General features: G+C 44.1%; 2 protein-coding genes across 3 annotated transcripts in view; one reads left to right on the forward strand and one right to left on the reverse strand.

The window, feature by feature from the left end:
- Window positions 1-15,096, reverse strand: part of LOC117147518 — a 101,049-nt gene that overhangs the window by 30,614 nt on the left and 55,339 nt on the right. The window contains exons 6-7 of the mRNA XM_033314437.1: window positions 2,695-2,922; window positions 1,823-1,962 (exon numbers count right to left, since the gene is read on the reverse strand). Of these exons, the coding sequence (XP_033170328.1) occupies window positions 1,823-1,962; window positions 2,695-2,922 (368 nt within the window). The remainder of the gene's footprint in view (window positions 1-1,822; window positions 1,963-2,694; window positions 2,923-15,096) is intronic.
- Window positions 1-15,096, forward strand: part of LOC117147559 — a 31,383-nt gene that overhangs the window by 973 nt on the left and 15,314 nt on the right. The window contains exons 2-7 of one of the 2 annotated variants that reach the window (XM_033314505.1): window positions 6,096-6,203; window positions 8,533-8,942; window positions 9,663-9,835; window positions 11,014-11,079; window positions 12,144-12,284; window positions 12,559-12,688. In XM_033314505.1, coding sequence (XP_033170396.1) covers window positions 6,140-6,203; window positions 8,533-8,942; window positions 9,663-9,835; window positions 11,014-11,079; window positions 12,144-12,284; window positions 12,559-12,688 — 984 coding nt within the window. In that variant the 5' untranslated portion in view covers window positions 6,096-6,139. Of the gene's footprint in view, window positions 1-6,095; window positions 6,204-8,532; window positions 8,943-9,662; window positions 9,836-11,013; window positions 11,080-12,143; window positions 12,285-12,558; window positions 12,689-15,096 lie in introns of those variants that run through there. The other variant, XM_033314512.1, reaches the window with a different exon arrangement.

The following is a 15,096-nucleotide window of genomic DNA, read 5'->3' on the forward strand; positions in this document are numbered from 1 at the left end:
TCGTTTGTATAATGCAAAGTTGGTAAATGTCCAAATGAATGACTTCACTCACTTCACTTTAGTTAAAATATTTACTAATACTTGCCCCTCCATTTGCGGGATGGGGGGAGGAAAACACATGTTTGCGGCTTTGTACGGCAGTCATTTTTTACACATCAATGCGTCCAAGTGGGCCACGCAAACTGGGCGAACTGAAACTGATGGAAGGGCTGCCAGCCACGTGGAGGTCCTGCAGCAAACAAGTATACCACGTACATGTGGGGGATCCGTACAAATATGCATAAAAGTAATCATAAGTCCGGATCCCCACCACCACCACCAGCTCCTCCTCCTGTTTCACCATCATTGGATGGGGCTAGCTGGCGGAATGGCCATGGAAGGGTCCGAATTGTTCCATGTAGCAGTTGGCATTTGGAAAACGCATAGTTGGCTTCACTGGATAACAAAAACTGAACTCCGAGAATAGATTTGGTTATCGATTTGCGGGAATGGGGGCCATACATTTATTTATTTGAAAGGTAATATTCGGATGAATAATCCTTTATTCGAATACCGCATAAAAATAGAACACATCGTTATCAGTTTGATGGCTATCTGCCGATTGAATAACAAGTAATACATTTTCCGTATAAGGGAACTAAATTTAGTTAAATTATTGAAATTATAAAAACATATAGTAGTTATATTCCTAAAAAGTTCGATCCTTTTAAAACAAACAGCTATACGCATTCTCTTGGAATTTTAGATCGTTTCAAGAGGCAGGAAATTTAAATTTCTGGTCAGATAAAAACAACTTTTGGCAGCGTTTCGTGACATGTAGTTGCCAAAAATGGGTTGTCCCAGAATGGCGAAAGTCTGCCTGCCAAGGCTTAAAATTTTGTTAATGAATTGCGAATTCTATCGGCATCTGCACCGCCCTGCGTGCCCCGCTCATTTAAGCAATCCTTTCCAAGGACCTCCGCCTCGCTCGTTTGCCATTCACGCAACACATTTAAAGTTTGAGCTTTGTGGTGGTGGTGCTTTCGGCTGCAAGGCGAATTGTCAAGGCAACATGGCGGGCGGAAAGTGGGTGGTGTTGCTCCTGGAAGGGCTAAGCTGCTCATAACCCCTGCCTAGTCGCCCAAGTAACAGCCCCTCGTTAGTTACGGCCATATGCTTTTTATGTAATACACCCACACTCTCCGCCAGCCAAGTGGATCCAAAAGGATCTGGACTGCGGGGTTGTGGAGCCTGAATTCGCAAGTCTGAGGCATTCCGGAATGGAATGGGCATGCCATTCGTATACGTTGGCCACACATGTGTTCCGGCTGGCCCACTCTGTTGGATTTATGATCAATCATTCGGCTAGGCTTACTGCGGTTAGGTTTCGGCCTGGTCCAGGTCCAGAACTCGCATCTCCCAGCTACCAACTTACCAACTTGTCCCTCGACCTTCGTCCGTGGCCACTGACAAATCTTTATCTTTGCCCTGACTTATTTATCCTTTTTGGCCGTTTCATTTTTATTCCGCCTGGCGTTTTTATGTCATGTTTATTGATGTGTAAAAGTCATAAAGTCAAATTGAACACTTGTGACGAGAGTCATCCCTCGCGACTTCCACCCGTCTTCAGACTTTCTGACTTTCCGAGTGTGACATTGATTTTTGCCATATTCTTCGATTCTATACTATTTTATTAAAACTCCAGACTCCGTTTCACAGTTTTCTAGGCACTCCTCATTCCATATTCCATTACGGGGCACCAAGTTTATGGCATTTCGAGCTGGTTGTGGGAGATAAGCAGCTGCGACTATCCCACCCACATACAAGTATATAGTTCACTCACCTCGTCGCCTTGCTGGCATTAACCACAGCGCCATCCTTGAACCACTGGAACTGCATCCGGGATGAGCCCTGGGCCGTGCAGGATATGATGAACTCGCTGGCCTCGCGGACTCCTGATTGCGGCTGATTGACGGTCAGCTCCTGCGAAAGGGAGACAATGTCACACTAATTAGACACAGGATGGCTGTGGTTCGGTTTTCGGTTCGGGGTTTTGAGCTCATCGGTTTGGGATTGCGTGGGTTCCTTTGGGTGCCAGTCCGTCAAACATCTGGGAGAGGTGGGATATGGTGGAAGGAGGTGTATGCCACTGAGGTTTGGCGGCTTGTTCGTCATGTTAATGCCACTTAAATGTCGGCCGACTCTGATGAGCCCAATTGTTCGGGCGAGCTGGCCGCAATTAATAAATAATTATTTTCGTTGCCGTTTTCGGTTCGAGTGTCAAGTGCCACACTGTTGACATATTTATGTGCATATTTATTAACACGGCACTTTGCTACATTGGCTATTATGTTTTTATTCCGGAACACGCCTCAATAGTTAATAAATTATTGTTTAATATGTATCGGAAATGGGTGGCAGTGACCCATGTGGGTAGGTGGCCCTGTATATTTATTACGCTTTTAATAGCCGAGATGGTCCGGCTCGGATGCGAATTAATGAAAATACCATTCGGCGAAAATCAATGATGGAATGCCTCCGATTGATGGATGTGCCCAGAGTGCAAAGTGAAATATAAAATTTATTTGTGCGCAAATTTCAATAGATAGCGTAGCTCTTCAAATAAAACGCCACGGATGTCTGGCTCTGACGTAGAATTCCGTAGGATTAAATTGGTAAAAGAGATGGATTAATGCTTTTTTACTAGCCACTCACCAGCAAGCCGAGCGGAGGATTCTCGTCGAAGTGATGGAAATTCGCCACCAGGGTGAAGTTTCCTATCCTGCCGCGCTCCACCATCCGGGTGATGGCATCCCGGATACGCTGCGAGTCTCCTTTCACGCCAAAGAAGTGAAAGGTGATGTCCAGGCGATCGGTGGAGTTTGATATCAGCTCCAGATCGCTTATCTTTGTGATGTTGAAGTTGCGCAGGACACGACCAAGCTAAAAGAGGAGAACATTTCATTTAGTTTAGGTGCTTAACACTTCTTTGTATTAAAGGGATACAACATTAGCAACATATTAACCCTAATGCCAGTACCTTAACCAATTTTTGTTCGTAGCTAGCGTACCTAGCAAAGCCCCAAACTCGTTGACTGCGTCGCCACTTTTTCATAATTCGAAATTAATGATAATATATTCCTGCGAATAGCACCACTGGGCATTGGGCCCGCATCGGAATACAGGCACACATTGGCCGAAAAGATACCAAACTGTTCGAGGAAAAAAACTAGGGTTCACCTGGCGTGCCAGGATGACGCAGGAGAGCGCTTAAAGTGTCCTTGGATGCTCACCTCTTCGGCTGCTTTGTTCTTATCGCCTGGCTTTAAGCTGCGGGCCAAGCTTTCCCCGCTTAAATTGGCCATAAAAGGCATTTTTCCGGACTCGCTTGCACCGGGGTGTGTCATAATGCCTCGCCGGCTGCAGGACTCAGCTCAACTCAAGGCATATCCTTGTTTAAATGATTGTGCATTATGCTAAAGTCGTTTTCCTTAGAAAAGTCGGTGGGTCGGTTGGTCGGTGGGTCGTTGTTCCACCTAAGTCCTAGTACGGTTTTTAGTTTCGTTGTCCGAAAGTTTTAGCAACTTTATCTGTGTTAGTCCGGCTTTTTGTTGCATGCTTAAATATTCATACTATTGAGTCACATCTTCTCTGTGCCCCAGGAGCTTGAAGTCAATGGGTGTTTTTTTTTTAAAAGAGCCAAAGCCACAAGGTTCTTAAATTCCCAATTTGATTGTGATAAAGGAGTGGACTTTACCTTTAATTGGGAATTATTTAGTGGCCCACAAAGGGGTGTTAAACTTGCAGAGTTCGCCTTTTTGTTCGACCCTCAGACATAACCAATTAGAGCGTTTTAATTAAGATGCCACTGGACGCTCACAATAGTGCGGGAAATGGGGGAAACTTCGCGGAAAATGTGGCAAACCATGAAATCAAAGCTGACAGGGAAAGTCTCCTCGAGCCCAACGGTCACTATGGTTTGTGTGGCGAGAAACTTATTGAAAGTAATTATGGGACCACATCGCGCCTTTTAAAAACCTTGGACTACTTCAATTGGCTTTTTGATGCCTGGGCTTCCCTACTTTTTTTTTCGGTGCCCCACTGCAATTTGTAATTATTTGTGCCGAATGCGAAAAACTAATGCAATTCTGGTGGCCTAATTAGTGCGACGACGGTGGGTACTCATACAAATTACTGGCAGGCGGCTTCATTGTTGATGGCACACAAACACTTGGATCGACAATACCAAATTGCTAGAATGCCAGATGAAATCCGGCTGGAGAAGTGGAAAGCAAAGCTCGGAAGGATGGAGTCGCCGGCTTTGCACTCTTCACAAGTGGTCGCGGCGAAAACTTCACCCAAGTTGTGCAAATATATAGTTACGGAATTAATCAGAAAAGTGCGCACACAAAATAAGAAAAAAATAAAAAATAAATGGGTAAGGGAAAAAAGGCAGCAAGTAAGCAAGAAAATAAATATTTTCGGTTAATATAAAAGAATTTACCCCCATCCACGATTTTTGCCTTGGCTCATTTTTTGCGCTTCTTGCTTTTTAATAAATATGCCGCAAAATGAAAGATGGCAAGTGGTAAGAAAAAAAGTGCAACAGTGAACGTGCTGCAAAGTGGCTTCGGTTGTTTGGCTTGAAAGTTCCTAAGAGGCTTGTGGAAACCGGGTGAATGGGTCCACCCACCAAAAAAAAAGAAAGGAATAACCCCCCCGGAACGGGACAGGAGTACGCCCATGGTAGCCGGGGATGGGATTGGGCTCTAGGCCCTGCTGTCCCTTCACTTCATGAGTATGAGTAGGCCGTTTGTTTTGGGTACTGCTGTGAAAAGTTTTTAAGTAAAGTGTTGCAAACAGAAAAAGAAGCAAGAAAATGCCAACAGTTTGTGGAAAAGTTGTGCTGGGGTTGTGGGGAAACCGGAAAATGTCAACCGGTCGCAGGACTGGCTGCTCATAAGGTGTATTCAAATATTGATTTACTTGAAAACCTTTTTATTGTTTACCTCCTCATTCGGCAAGGCAATGTGCACTCAGAAAATTATAGTTAAACAGAACACGATTGCTGATTGTGTTTGCACAAATTGAAGATGAAATTATACGTTTTCCTCTATAATTTCAAGATAATAATTTACTTATTGGCTAGCAGAAAAGCTCTGGAATTTTTGTATTTCGAAATAAACTCTGATCTTAAGTAAAGCCCGAGTGAAAAAATGCATTTCCAGCTTGCTGGCACGGCTCGATTATCTCGAGTACCGCACTGATTTCATTGGAGAGTAAAAATCGCAGCTCCATTAAATCTCAGGTCCTTATTCGTCTCTCTCTGTGTGTGTGTGGGTTGCTCCTGGCGGCAAATGGGGCACTTGGAGCAGATCCAGCAAGGAGTTAACCCACGGCAGTAATATTCCAGAGCCGGTGTCCTTGTCGGCTCCTCTGTTTAATCGCACTCGCATCGTACTTTCGCCAGCTCGGTGCTAATGGCATTTTAATTTCGAGAAGTCGGAACACTGCTGGTGCAAATATCCTCGAAGGACTTCCCATTTTCTCCTTTGGCAGCAAGCAAGCATTTTACCTTTTATTGATACGGCAGAATTACGCCTGCCAACGAGTTTGCCTGCAGTTTGATTAAGAAATTGTTGCGATAATCTGGCAGCCATCAGCATGCCAGAACTTCAAAAAGTGCAAGTGCAAGTGCTGCTGCTGCTGCTGCTGCTGTTGCAACACTGCAAAAACACAAAACACAAACAAAACGCAAACTACTTAGAGCAGCAACCTTCGGAGCCCATTAACGCTGCGAAGTTGCTAACTCGAAAAAGTTGGAGGCGGCCAGGACGAAAATGAAACCGGACAGAGATGCTAATGCAGTTACCGGGTATAAAAGTCGGCATAATGGCGATGGCGATGGCGATGGCGATGGTTCTTATGCAAAACGAGGCTCGGCTCTGTGTTTTCAGCTGCACGAAAGTGTTGCATACATCTGGGCGCCCGCGTATCTCAACTTCTTGGGGCTGTCGGCTGCCAAGTCTTTGTGCCGCATTTTAATTTGAAATTAATGTCTTAGTTTCAGCCAAGCTGGCAAATTTAGCAACTAAACGGTGTATATCCTTTTGCAGAGTCCAAGTGAAGCGCTGACAGGATCTGCGGCTTGCGAATCAGGATGCCGGGCGTGGTCTTCCTAATCGTTGTGCCTACGGCGAATTTTGAACGTGAGCTGATTTACGGTAAGTGGCCAGACCCCCAAAAATGAGGCGGCAAATTGAATAAGCGCCCGTGCCTAATTAAATACAAAGTTGCAATTTTGTTTACACGAAAACTGTAGCATTTATCTAGGCGTCGGCAACCGCATAATCTGCCCCACTCACCAACACATGCAAACGCCGCACCCTTACACATGTAGACACACACTCACACACACACACACCTGTATGCATTGGGCTTAGGCGCGTAATTACGTTGTTTAGTGGCGTTATTAATTATTTTATGACATCGTAAAAGTGTTCTCCGGGCCTAAGAGCTGGCCATAAATGTTGTATGAACCCCGGCGGACAGAGCCGGAGCAGCTAACTGAAACACACGTGGGAGTAGAGTAGATTTTTGGTTTCGCATTTTCGAGGTTTTCCCAGCGTTGGGGAAACTTTGCCAAGATAATTTCACAAGCGGATGCCGAGCGTACGTAGCACATTTCGCAGCCGAAAAATGTAATATTAAAATTTAATTAGCCACGATGAGATTGGTCCAAGGAATGCGCAGCCAACTGGTTGAGTAAATAGAGGAGTTGTTGGTGGAAACCTTCAAAGCACAGACTTCAGAATATACATAGATGTCTATATATATATATTAGACAGTATAGAATTAATTGCTGGAACTCAACTTTCAGCACTAGCTCCTAAGCAGCTACCATTTATCAAAATCAGCGACGATAAAAAGCCCACAATAAAAACCCATAAAACAATATAATTTATGAAATAAACGGCATCGGGAAAATATGGCATCTTGTGCAATACGGCGACAAAAACAGGCGTGCAGGAATCGTTTTTCGGGCGAAAAAGCATTAATCAAATATTTATTTAAATACGAAACAAGGCAATGCCAAAAGCCATCAAAGGGAATCATCATTAATTTAGTTTGTCACCATGGCACCGCCGTTCTGATAATGACAATGGAGCACAAACCGGATTGATGAGCAAAGTGGTTGGTAGATGGTGGATGGTGGGTGGTCTTGGCCTTGGGCCTCCAAGTGGGGCGTGAACGAAGTTGCTCCTTGAAAGAATAAATCACCTTTGCACCCTGGCCACAAGTTGATCGAATAAAGACAGATCACAGTCAATAGAAGAATTATTAAAGCTAAATAGTATCCTTGAAATAGAATCGATTAAGTAGCCTATAGCAAAAGTTTAAAGTCCAAGGAATCGTGAGTGAAATGCAATACCAAATGGAAACATAGGGTATACCAAGTTCGTTGCTCAGCTTTCAGTGACTTTTTAATGCAGAAGGACTAAAAAAAAACAACTCTGGCCGTGGCAAGAGCTTAAAGACAACAAAAAGCCTTGGCAGGAAACCAACAAAAATAACATGCACTTCGGTTGAAATTCCACAGAATTCGGCTCATAGGTGTCAGACATAAATCATGGATACCTCAATTCCATGGCGACCTGAAACGGAGAATGCCTCCGAATTAAATAGACAAAGGAGCCCATCGAGGAGGAGCATCGATGGCCGCCAGGTTGGATGCTGCGGAAAGTGCTGACTTTGTGGAACTTTTGCCACTAGAGAAACTATGCGAAACACACACACATACACATATATAGAAGGGTCCTGGGTCCTGGGCCACGAAAGTCCTGGGCTAAGCGCATTTAAGCCTTATTTTGGCATTTGTCAATGTGGCGGGATTTATATTACATTTCGATGTCTGCCGTCTGGCCCCGCTTGTTGGCATAATAAATTGTGATCCTTTGTGTGGTTTTTATGTAGACTTTGATTTGATTTTTCGCCCTCCACTTTATTTATATATATATATTTATTTATTTATTTAGCACAAGTGGAGCTTAGGCCTCGTCGATTTTTACAGGGCCACAAACTTTAATTTAAGCATAAGTCATCCGATTAATTGCGTAACAACACGCATTATTTGTTCACGATGGCCGGGCCATTTAATTAGCGTAATTTGAAGCAAAAATGAGCTTAGCGGTCGAAAAGGTACACACACACACATGCACACTGGCAGCAAAACCAAATATTTGTTAAGCGCTTAACTGGATCCAAAAATATCACTACAATTTACGCTAATTACATTATAAATAGTGCGATTGCCGTGAATTAACTAATTAGAGTCGAATTAAGCCGGCATTCCAAAACAATGCCGAATAGCTGAATTCAATTTTGTTATTCCGAGTATCCTAGCACCCTGATCATCGCCTGCCACCTGCCACCCATTCAAGCCATCGATCCTCTCCATTTCCATGGTCCATACACCCGACGAGTCCAGCTTAATGGCAAATCAGCTTACGTTTATGTACACGGCCACATCACCTTTTCATTAACCCGTGCCAGGCACTTCAAATAATGCCCTGCTGGAGACGTCTGCCGTTGGCATTGGCAGCCATCCGGGACACCTCACTGGTGGCCATGGTGGCCATCCTGCGGTCGCTGCAGCCGCCCATGATGGTGGTAACAATAATCTGAACATCAATCTTCCGGAGAATAACAACGCAATACTACGACTCGAAGTTGAATTACGTGACAAGAATGTGCCCAAGTATCGTCGTGGCGGAGGCGGTGGGCGTGGCGGTGGCCCAGGCATCGGACAAGTGGGCGGCGGAGTAGGCAAGCGAACTGCAGGAGGCGCAGGAGGAGCAGGTAGTGCCGGAGGAACGGGCACCGGAGTCCAGATTTTGCCAGCTGACACCTCCACGGTGGGTGCTCCCATGGACAAACGTAATTTAGTGGTGCCGCTCGAAAAGGTAAGTCGTCGAATGGTCAGTTACGAGTTAGGAGCAGGTTCGGTCAAGTGGGCAGAGCTTTATGCCTTCCCCGAGCACTTAAAGTTGATTTTCGTGTGCGTTGTGTGAAGGAGTAGTGGTAGGAGTGGACATGGGTTCACTGCCAGCTTTGAGTGCGATTTATGCACTGAGAAGACAAATGTAACAATTCAAGAAAGGGGCTTAAGTGACAGCTTAAAACCTGTTCTATAGCCATTTAGTGGAGTTATTTGGAAAGTATCGTTAAAAATATGTTGACAGTTCATAAGTACCAGTTAGAATGAATCCAAAAGTGTATATATCATTTCGAAAGACTATCCCATTTTGCTCAGTGCCTGGCTGCGATTGCGGTGGCGATTGGAACTGCGACAACGATTGTTGCTCCGCTTGTAAGGATGCACTTAACTGGACGAGAACGTGACTCGAGCGGTGTGCTGCGTAAGAGGTTACCCAAATCGTATCTTGGGGCAGATTATACTGATGAATGAGGTGGCTTAGCCGCAGAAGATTGATGAATGCTGGTGCATCTTGGCCAGCGAAGGCCGGGACAAATCGTGCCATCAGTCAGGGAGCAATGAATTCTAGGACTATACACACTTATAATCACATTCAGTCGATCCAATTAAATGCCAAGGCCATGAGCCATAAGCCATAAGCCTGCGAAAATGCCAACCTAAGCTGTTGCTTCTCTCGTTTGTCCAGGTGCTGGAGGAGCTGCTTGTCAAGCTGGAAATTGAGCACGTTACTTGGACGACCAGCAAGAAGGGATATTTCCATCACGTCGTTTTTCCGCTGCAGGCGGGATCCCCCTGCGAGACGACGCTGCACTGCCTCACGGAACTGGGCATTGGCACTAAATTGAATTCCAGTGTCAGGTAAGTTGAGACATTCAAGGGGTGGCAACAAATGGCGGGCTTCAAACGCCAAACTCCGAACGTGTCCGGGAAACTCAACTAGGAACCCCAGCAAGGAGCAACAGCTGGTCGAGCTCATCCGGGGTCTCTGCTCCTCCATGGAGGTGCAATAAAATGGCAGAAAGATGAGGAGTCCGGCCGGCTGACCGAAGGACTCCCACGTTGCCAAGGTCCTTGAGTTCTGCATTTTGATTGCTTGTAGCAGCTGCAGTGCTGCTGCTTACCAAATTCCGAATACCTTTCGATAATGTAAATGCAATTTTGCACCGACTACAACGAATCCAATTAAAACCCTTTTGCAAAAATGTTTAACAACCGGTATATATATGTACCTCGCCTTCGAACTGTGGAATTCGCCCAGTAATTAAATTAAGCAAAACACAATAGAGCTGAACAATGAACAATGAACCCGACTAAGTAGTAAGGCTACTGCTGAATTTAATATGAACGAGCAAAAGAGCAGGAGTGCCAGCAGAAGTATCTGCAACCCAATGGATTGTTGGGGAGGAGGCAGTCGGGAAAAGTAGGTGTGATAATCATTTAATGGCATTAAGCAGGGGGATTAAAATGCAGTTGAAGGTGTGACCCGATGAAAGGGAGATTCTTGAGTCAGTCCGAGTCGGTGGGCAAAGGGCAGATGGCAAAGGGCAGAGGGCAAACAGAAGATGTTTCCATGACCTCAAGGAGCCGAGTGGCCAGACAAAGTGCGACTTAAGCTTATTAATATGCGCTGAAATTCAATTAAGAACGGAGCTGCTGGAATGCACCTTGCCGTTGATTGAGTGCCACCAGTGTAATCTATAATTCAGGCTTCGCCCGCCCAGAGCATCTCGAGATCTCGATGTCAGCAGCCATGTGCCATGTTGCACTGCATCCTTTGACGGCCCCACGAAATGCGCACGACTTGTTTTACAGATATGCAGCTTGCATATATCAATTTCAAACGTATCTACACTGGGGAAAATTTTCTGACCCTATGCTATGAAATAAATGCATTGGCAAGCTTTGGAATGCACTTACAACTAACTAAATTACTGAGATTTAATTCAGTGCGTAGAAAGACTTTCGGAGCATATGCAAGTTTATTTTGTAACCCCATTAACATATTATATTTTTTTCTCCGTGTACTTTCACCGCAGTGTGCTGCCGTGCAGCGTTAGTTATGATGCCATCACAGATGCGGCCAACATGCGAGATGACTACAGGTGAGTGGGCCACACGCATAGATGCACTATGCGTTTGGCTGGGGCACGGGTGGCATTGTGTTACTGGTGGCATTGTATTTACTGGCTTTGTGCGGACCCGTTAGCGGAGAAGATGGGGCTTTTGTGAGGATTCCGCAGCTGTCGCTTTGTTAAAAACTAATTTCAGGTGTCCCCTTCAACGTGTCAAAGGCGCGCCAGTCATTTCATTAACTTTCACTCGCACAATTCTTTCACTTTCGTTGGAAACGTGACATTTGACTGCCGGCGCGAGATATCGCAACTTGGCCTCTTTCCCATTACGACTAGGTTTTGGCCTGGCCAAAAAAGGGGGAGGTCCTTGGAGGCCTTGGCCCAGGTCCCAGTTTATTACAGCCTTGGGCCAGAGTTACGACGAGCCACTTGGAATGGGTTTTGTCAGTGGATTCGCCTTGGTCGTCGGGCTGGAAAGTGAAAATGGTGAAATTTGCATGGGCCATAGGGTATGGGTTAGCTATCTCCGGTTTTTGGCTGACGGCAACGGGTTAAATGCATCCATTTTATGTGCCTGTGCTGGGGCGAAAATGGCAGAAGTCGTCAGGAAATATACAAATATACACACCCGATGACTTCTTGGCAAGCAATTGTCACAGGGCACCGAAGGAAACACCTGTGTGCATACCTGATGAGCTCGTAATTGAGGTTGGCTTGTGGTTTATTTTTGGGCGATGATTGAGGCGATGTTTCGGTTGGGTTATTAGAGCCGCACTCTAATCAGTAGCAGACTGCAGACAGAATGGGGATTATGTGGGTGGGTTTTCTTGGGTTTTGTGGCAGGGAGGCAAGGTAAATAAAAATGGAATCAATTTAGCAAAATTATACACTTGAAACTGACACACGAAGATGGAAGTTCAGATTATCTCCTAATCACACATGCTCAATTGGACCTTTTGTTTAAGTAATATCCTTTTTCCTGCATAACCACAAATACAAATATATTTTCAATACAAGCACAGCTGGCACATTTTCTTGGCCATTTTAAAAAACCATTTCATTTTATTGCCTGCATTTGTTTCCTTCCAAAACAGCGAGGAAGCGGAGGATGCCTCGAAATGGAACAATTTTGTGGAATCAATTAAGTCGAAATTAACAGTCAAACAGGTGGTGGATGGAGTTCGAGCCGGAGGATCCTTGTCCTTTGACTACTTGCTGCTAATCGTTACAGCCGAGTGAGTACACTGAACAAAATTCGAAATGGAATTAATAGTAACTAAGTATTATTATAATATGTAATAATAATATATATAATTATATTAATATTTTATATTATATCACTTGATCGAAACGTAGATACTTAAATGGTATATGAAATCTTTAGCATTATCACCTTCATAGTTTTCAGTGTAGCTAGTGAAAGGGTTGGCAGTATTAATTTCGCAAATTCCACCAGCTGACGGTGGGTCAGCAGTAAAAGTAATCATTATGGGGCTCTACTTTTTCCAGCTCTTTGGCCGCCCTGGGCCTCGTGGAGAATAATGCCCCCAATATAGTGGCTGCCATGTTAGTTTCGCCGCTTATGGGTCCCGTAATGTCGATAACATTCGGCGCAATTATCTCCGACAAAGAACTAATGGTAAGTGCAGTTTCCCCTTATGTCAGTGGCTTTTTTTCGCCCAACAGCAAATTGTGTAGCTCCGCGAAATAGCCATTCAAAACCAGCGACCAACAAAAAGAAAAGCATACATTTGGAACATATATGAGTGTATGGGAAACTACACACACACTACAGTGAAAAATGGAATAGTGAAAATAGTTGTCAGCGGGGTTTGCTGAGTGGGGGGGACTGCCAAAAATCCATTTCACAGCGCGTTAAATGAAATCGTCAACACTCTTGCCCAACGCGACTCTTCGACTGCTTCTATGTGGTACTTTTGAGTGATTTATGAGCAAATGACATTTGGAAAATAATAAAAAATTGCACCGAAAATTGCTATGCCAGTCCGCCGTGGTGTTCTATGTCCTGTTTTCCAGCTGTCAAAATTCGCATGCAGCCAACAGAAATATGAGCGTGGGGTTTTTTTTTCTCTTTTTTTGGTTTTGGGTTATTCCAGTCAAATGCATAGCGACATAGCGCTGATGTTTTGCAAATTTGCATCGCTTTTGTGGTAAATGGCAAAGTTGCTGAATTGTTTATTGACAGCGTTGGCCTGAAGTGGGCGTGGCCCTATGAAATATATATAAAAATGTTTTTGTCCGCCCAAAATTGGATGAAGTTGCGATGCCAGCGAGTGTTTGTGATATACATACAACACCTGGCGCATTTCTTTACAGGCCTGCTGAATAGCAAAATATTTCTATCCCGTCCGTTTATGGGGAATTAATAAAATGGAAACGAGAACTTTGAAGCTTGCGCTGCTGAAGGAGATAATACAAAGCCTTGTGCTGTAAATTACTGGGCTTAAAACCACACCCTGCGGCCGGCAATCACTTTGTTCACTCTTCCAGCTGACAGTCGGAAAACTAAGTTAAGCTCTACTTAGAATTAAAGGACGCAGCACTTGGGATCGCATTCAGCGCAAAGCCAATAAAACTGAACTTTAACTGCAGTCGCCAGACGGCAGCTGCTCTCCAAAGTGTCATAATTGTCACCGCCAGGTGGCGGGGTGGTGGTGGTACAAAAGTAAGGGCTTATGCTGCGAGTTAAGAACGTCTGTGTCTATAGTTTAGCCGGCATCAAAGACGGCGGCTTGTGCTTCAGGAAGCCCAGATACATAGCTTAATGTGCAAGCTGAGTGGTAAATGGATGGTGGATGCTACAAATAGCGTGCACCAAAAAGGACCACAACAAATAAAATAAGTGAAATAAAAATATAAGGTTTAGATCTATATAATCATCATTTCTACCATTTCTAATGAAGAGACAGCTCTGTGCTTCGGCCCCAGAGGCAACTTGTTGTCTGCTGACACAATTTTCACCGCACTCCTGGCCACAAACACAGATACGCACACACACACACACATGCAGGCACAGAGACTGGATTCAGGATTCCAGGTGTCTTGCCGGCTGTTGACACCTGCGTCGTGTACTTCAATTAAATTTTAATTGAAATGAATATATTCGTGTGCGAACACATGCTAGTGTGCATCTTTTTTGTCGCCTCCTTCCTTTGTGAAGTGGCTCCAGCTGCGTCATCATAATCTTTGATAAAGCCGGCAAGGAAGTTGAATCTGCAGGCAGCATTTGCCATACATTGCGGTCACAAAAATGTCCAGGCAACCAGATATTATCGCAATGCCAGCTTTATTAAATTTACTTGCTTAATGCCAAATAATCAATACACATGTATGCATGCCCTTTACAATTTGTGACTTTGGGCTTTAAATTTGAGCTGATAAAATATTATATGAATTATTAAAAGTTCACTGTTAACTTCATAAAACTTCAGATCCTTGAGTGGTTTTGATTCCATTACATCTCCATGGGCAGGAAAAAATGTTTTTAAAATACGCAAAAAGCATGCGAACCGTTTGCGGCCAAAATTCATATGCAAAAGTGTTTAAACAATTTCACACAAAAATGCCAATTACAAACGATGACAAAAACGGAAACATCGAATGGGGCCAGTCAAAATTGATGGCAAACTATTAAAAATAATTGGCAGGGAAAAAACTGCACCGGAATCCCCATAATATAGTGAAAACGAGTTGGCTTTGCACATATTGCCGGCCGAGTTATTGAATAGCGATTTTTGCAAATATTTGCACGCCATTTAAAGTTGATTCGGACATGAATGTAATTTGTTTGCGCATTACGCATACGCAGTGTGGGTGCAACTGCATTGGGGTGGCTCACATTTGTATGCTAATTTTAAAGCAGCCATTTTCAAATGCTTATGAGGAGCACTTATTTTTTTTAATGAAAAGGATCTTATGGTCAGTTCATTGGCTTTATACTTTTTCAGTCATATTCAATTTTCCATTTCAACTTATAAACTTATATAAATTATAATTATAGTGTGTGAAAGTAGAGTCATATCTTTC

The sequence above is a fragment of the Drosophila mauritiana genome, chromosome 2L, assembly GCF_004382145.1.
Source record: "Drosophila mauritiana strain mau12 chromosome 2L, ASM438214v1, whole genome shotgun sequence".
Lineage (NCBI taxonomy): Eukaryota > Metazoa > Arthropoda > Insecta > Diptera > Drosophilidae > Drosophila > Drosophila mauritiana.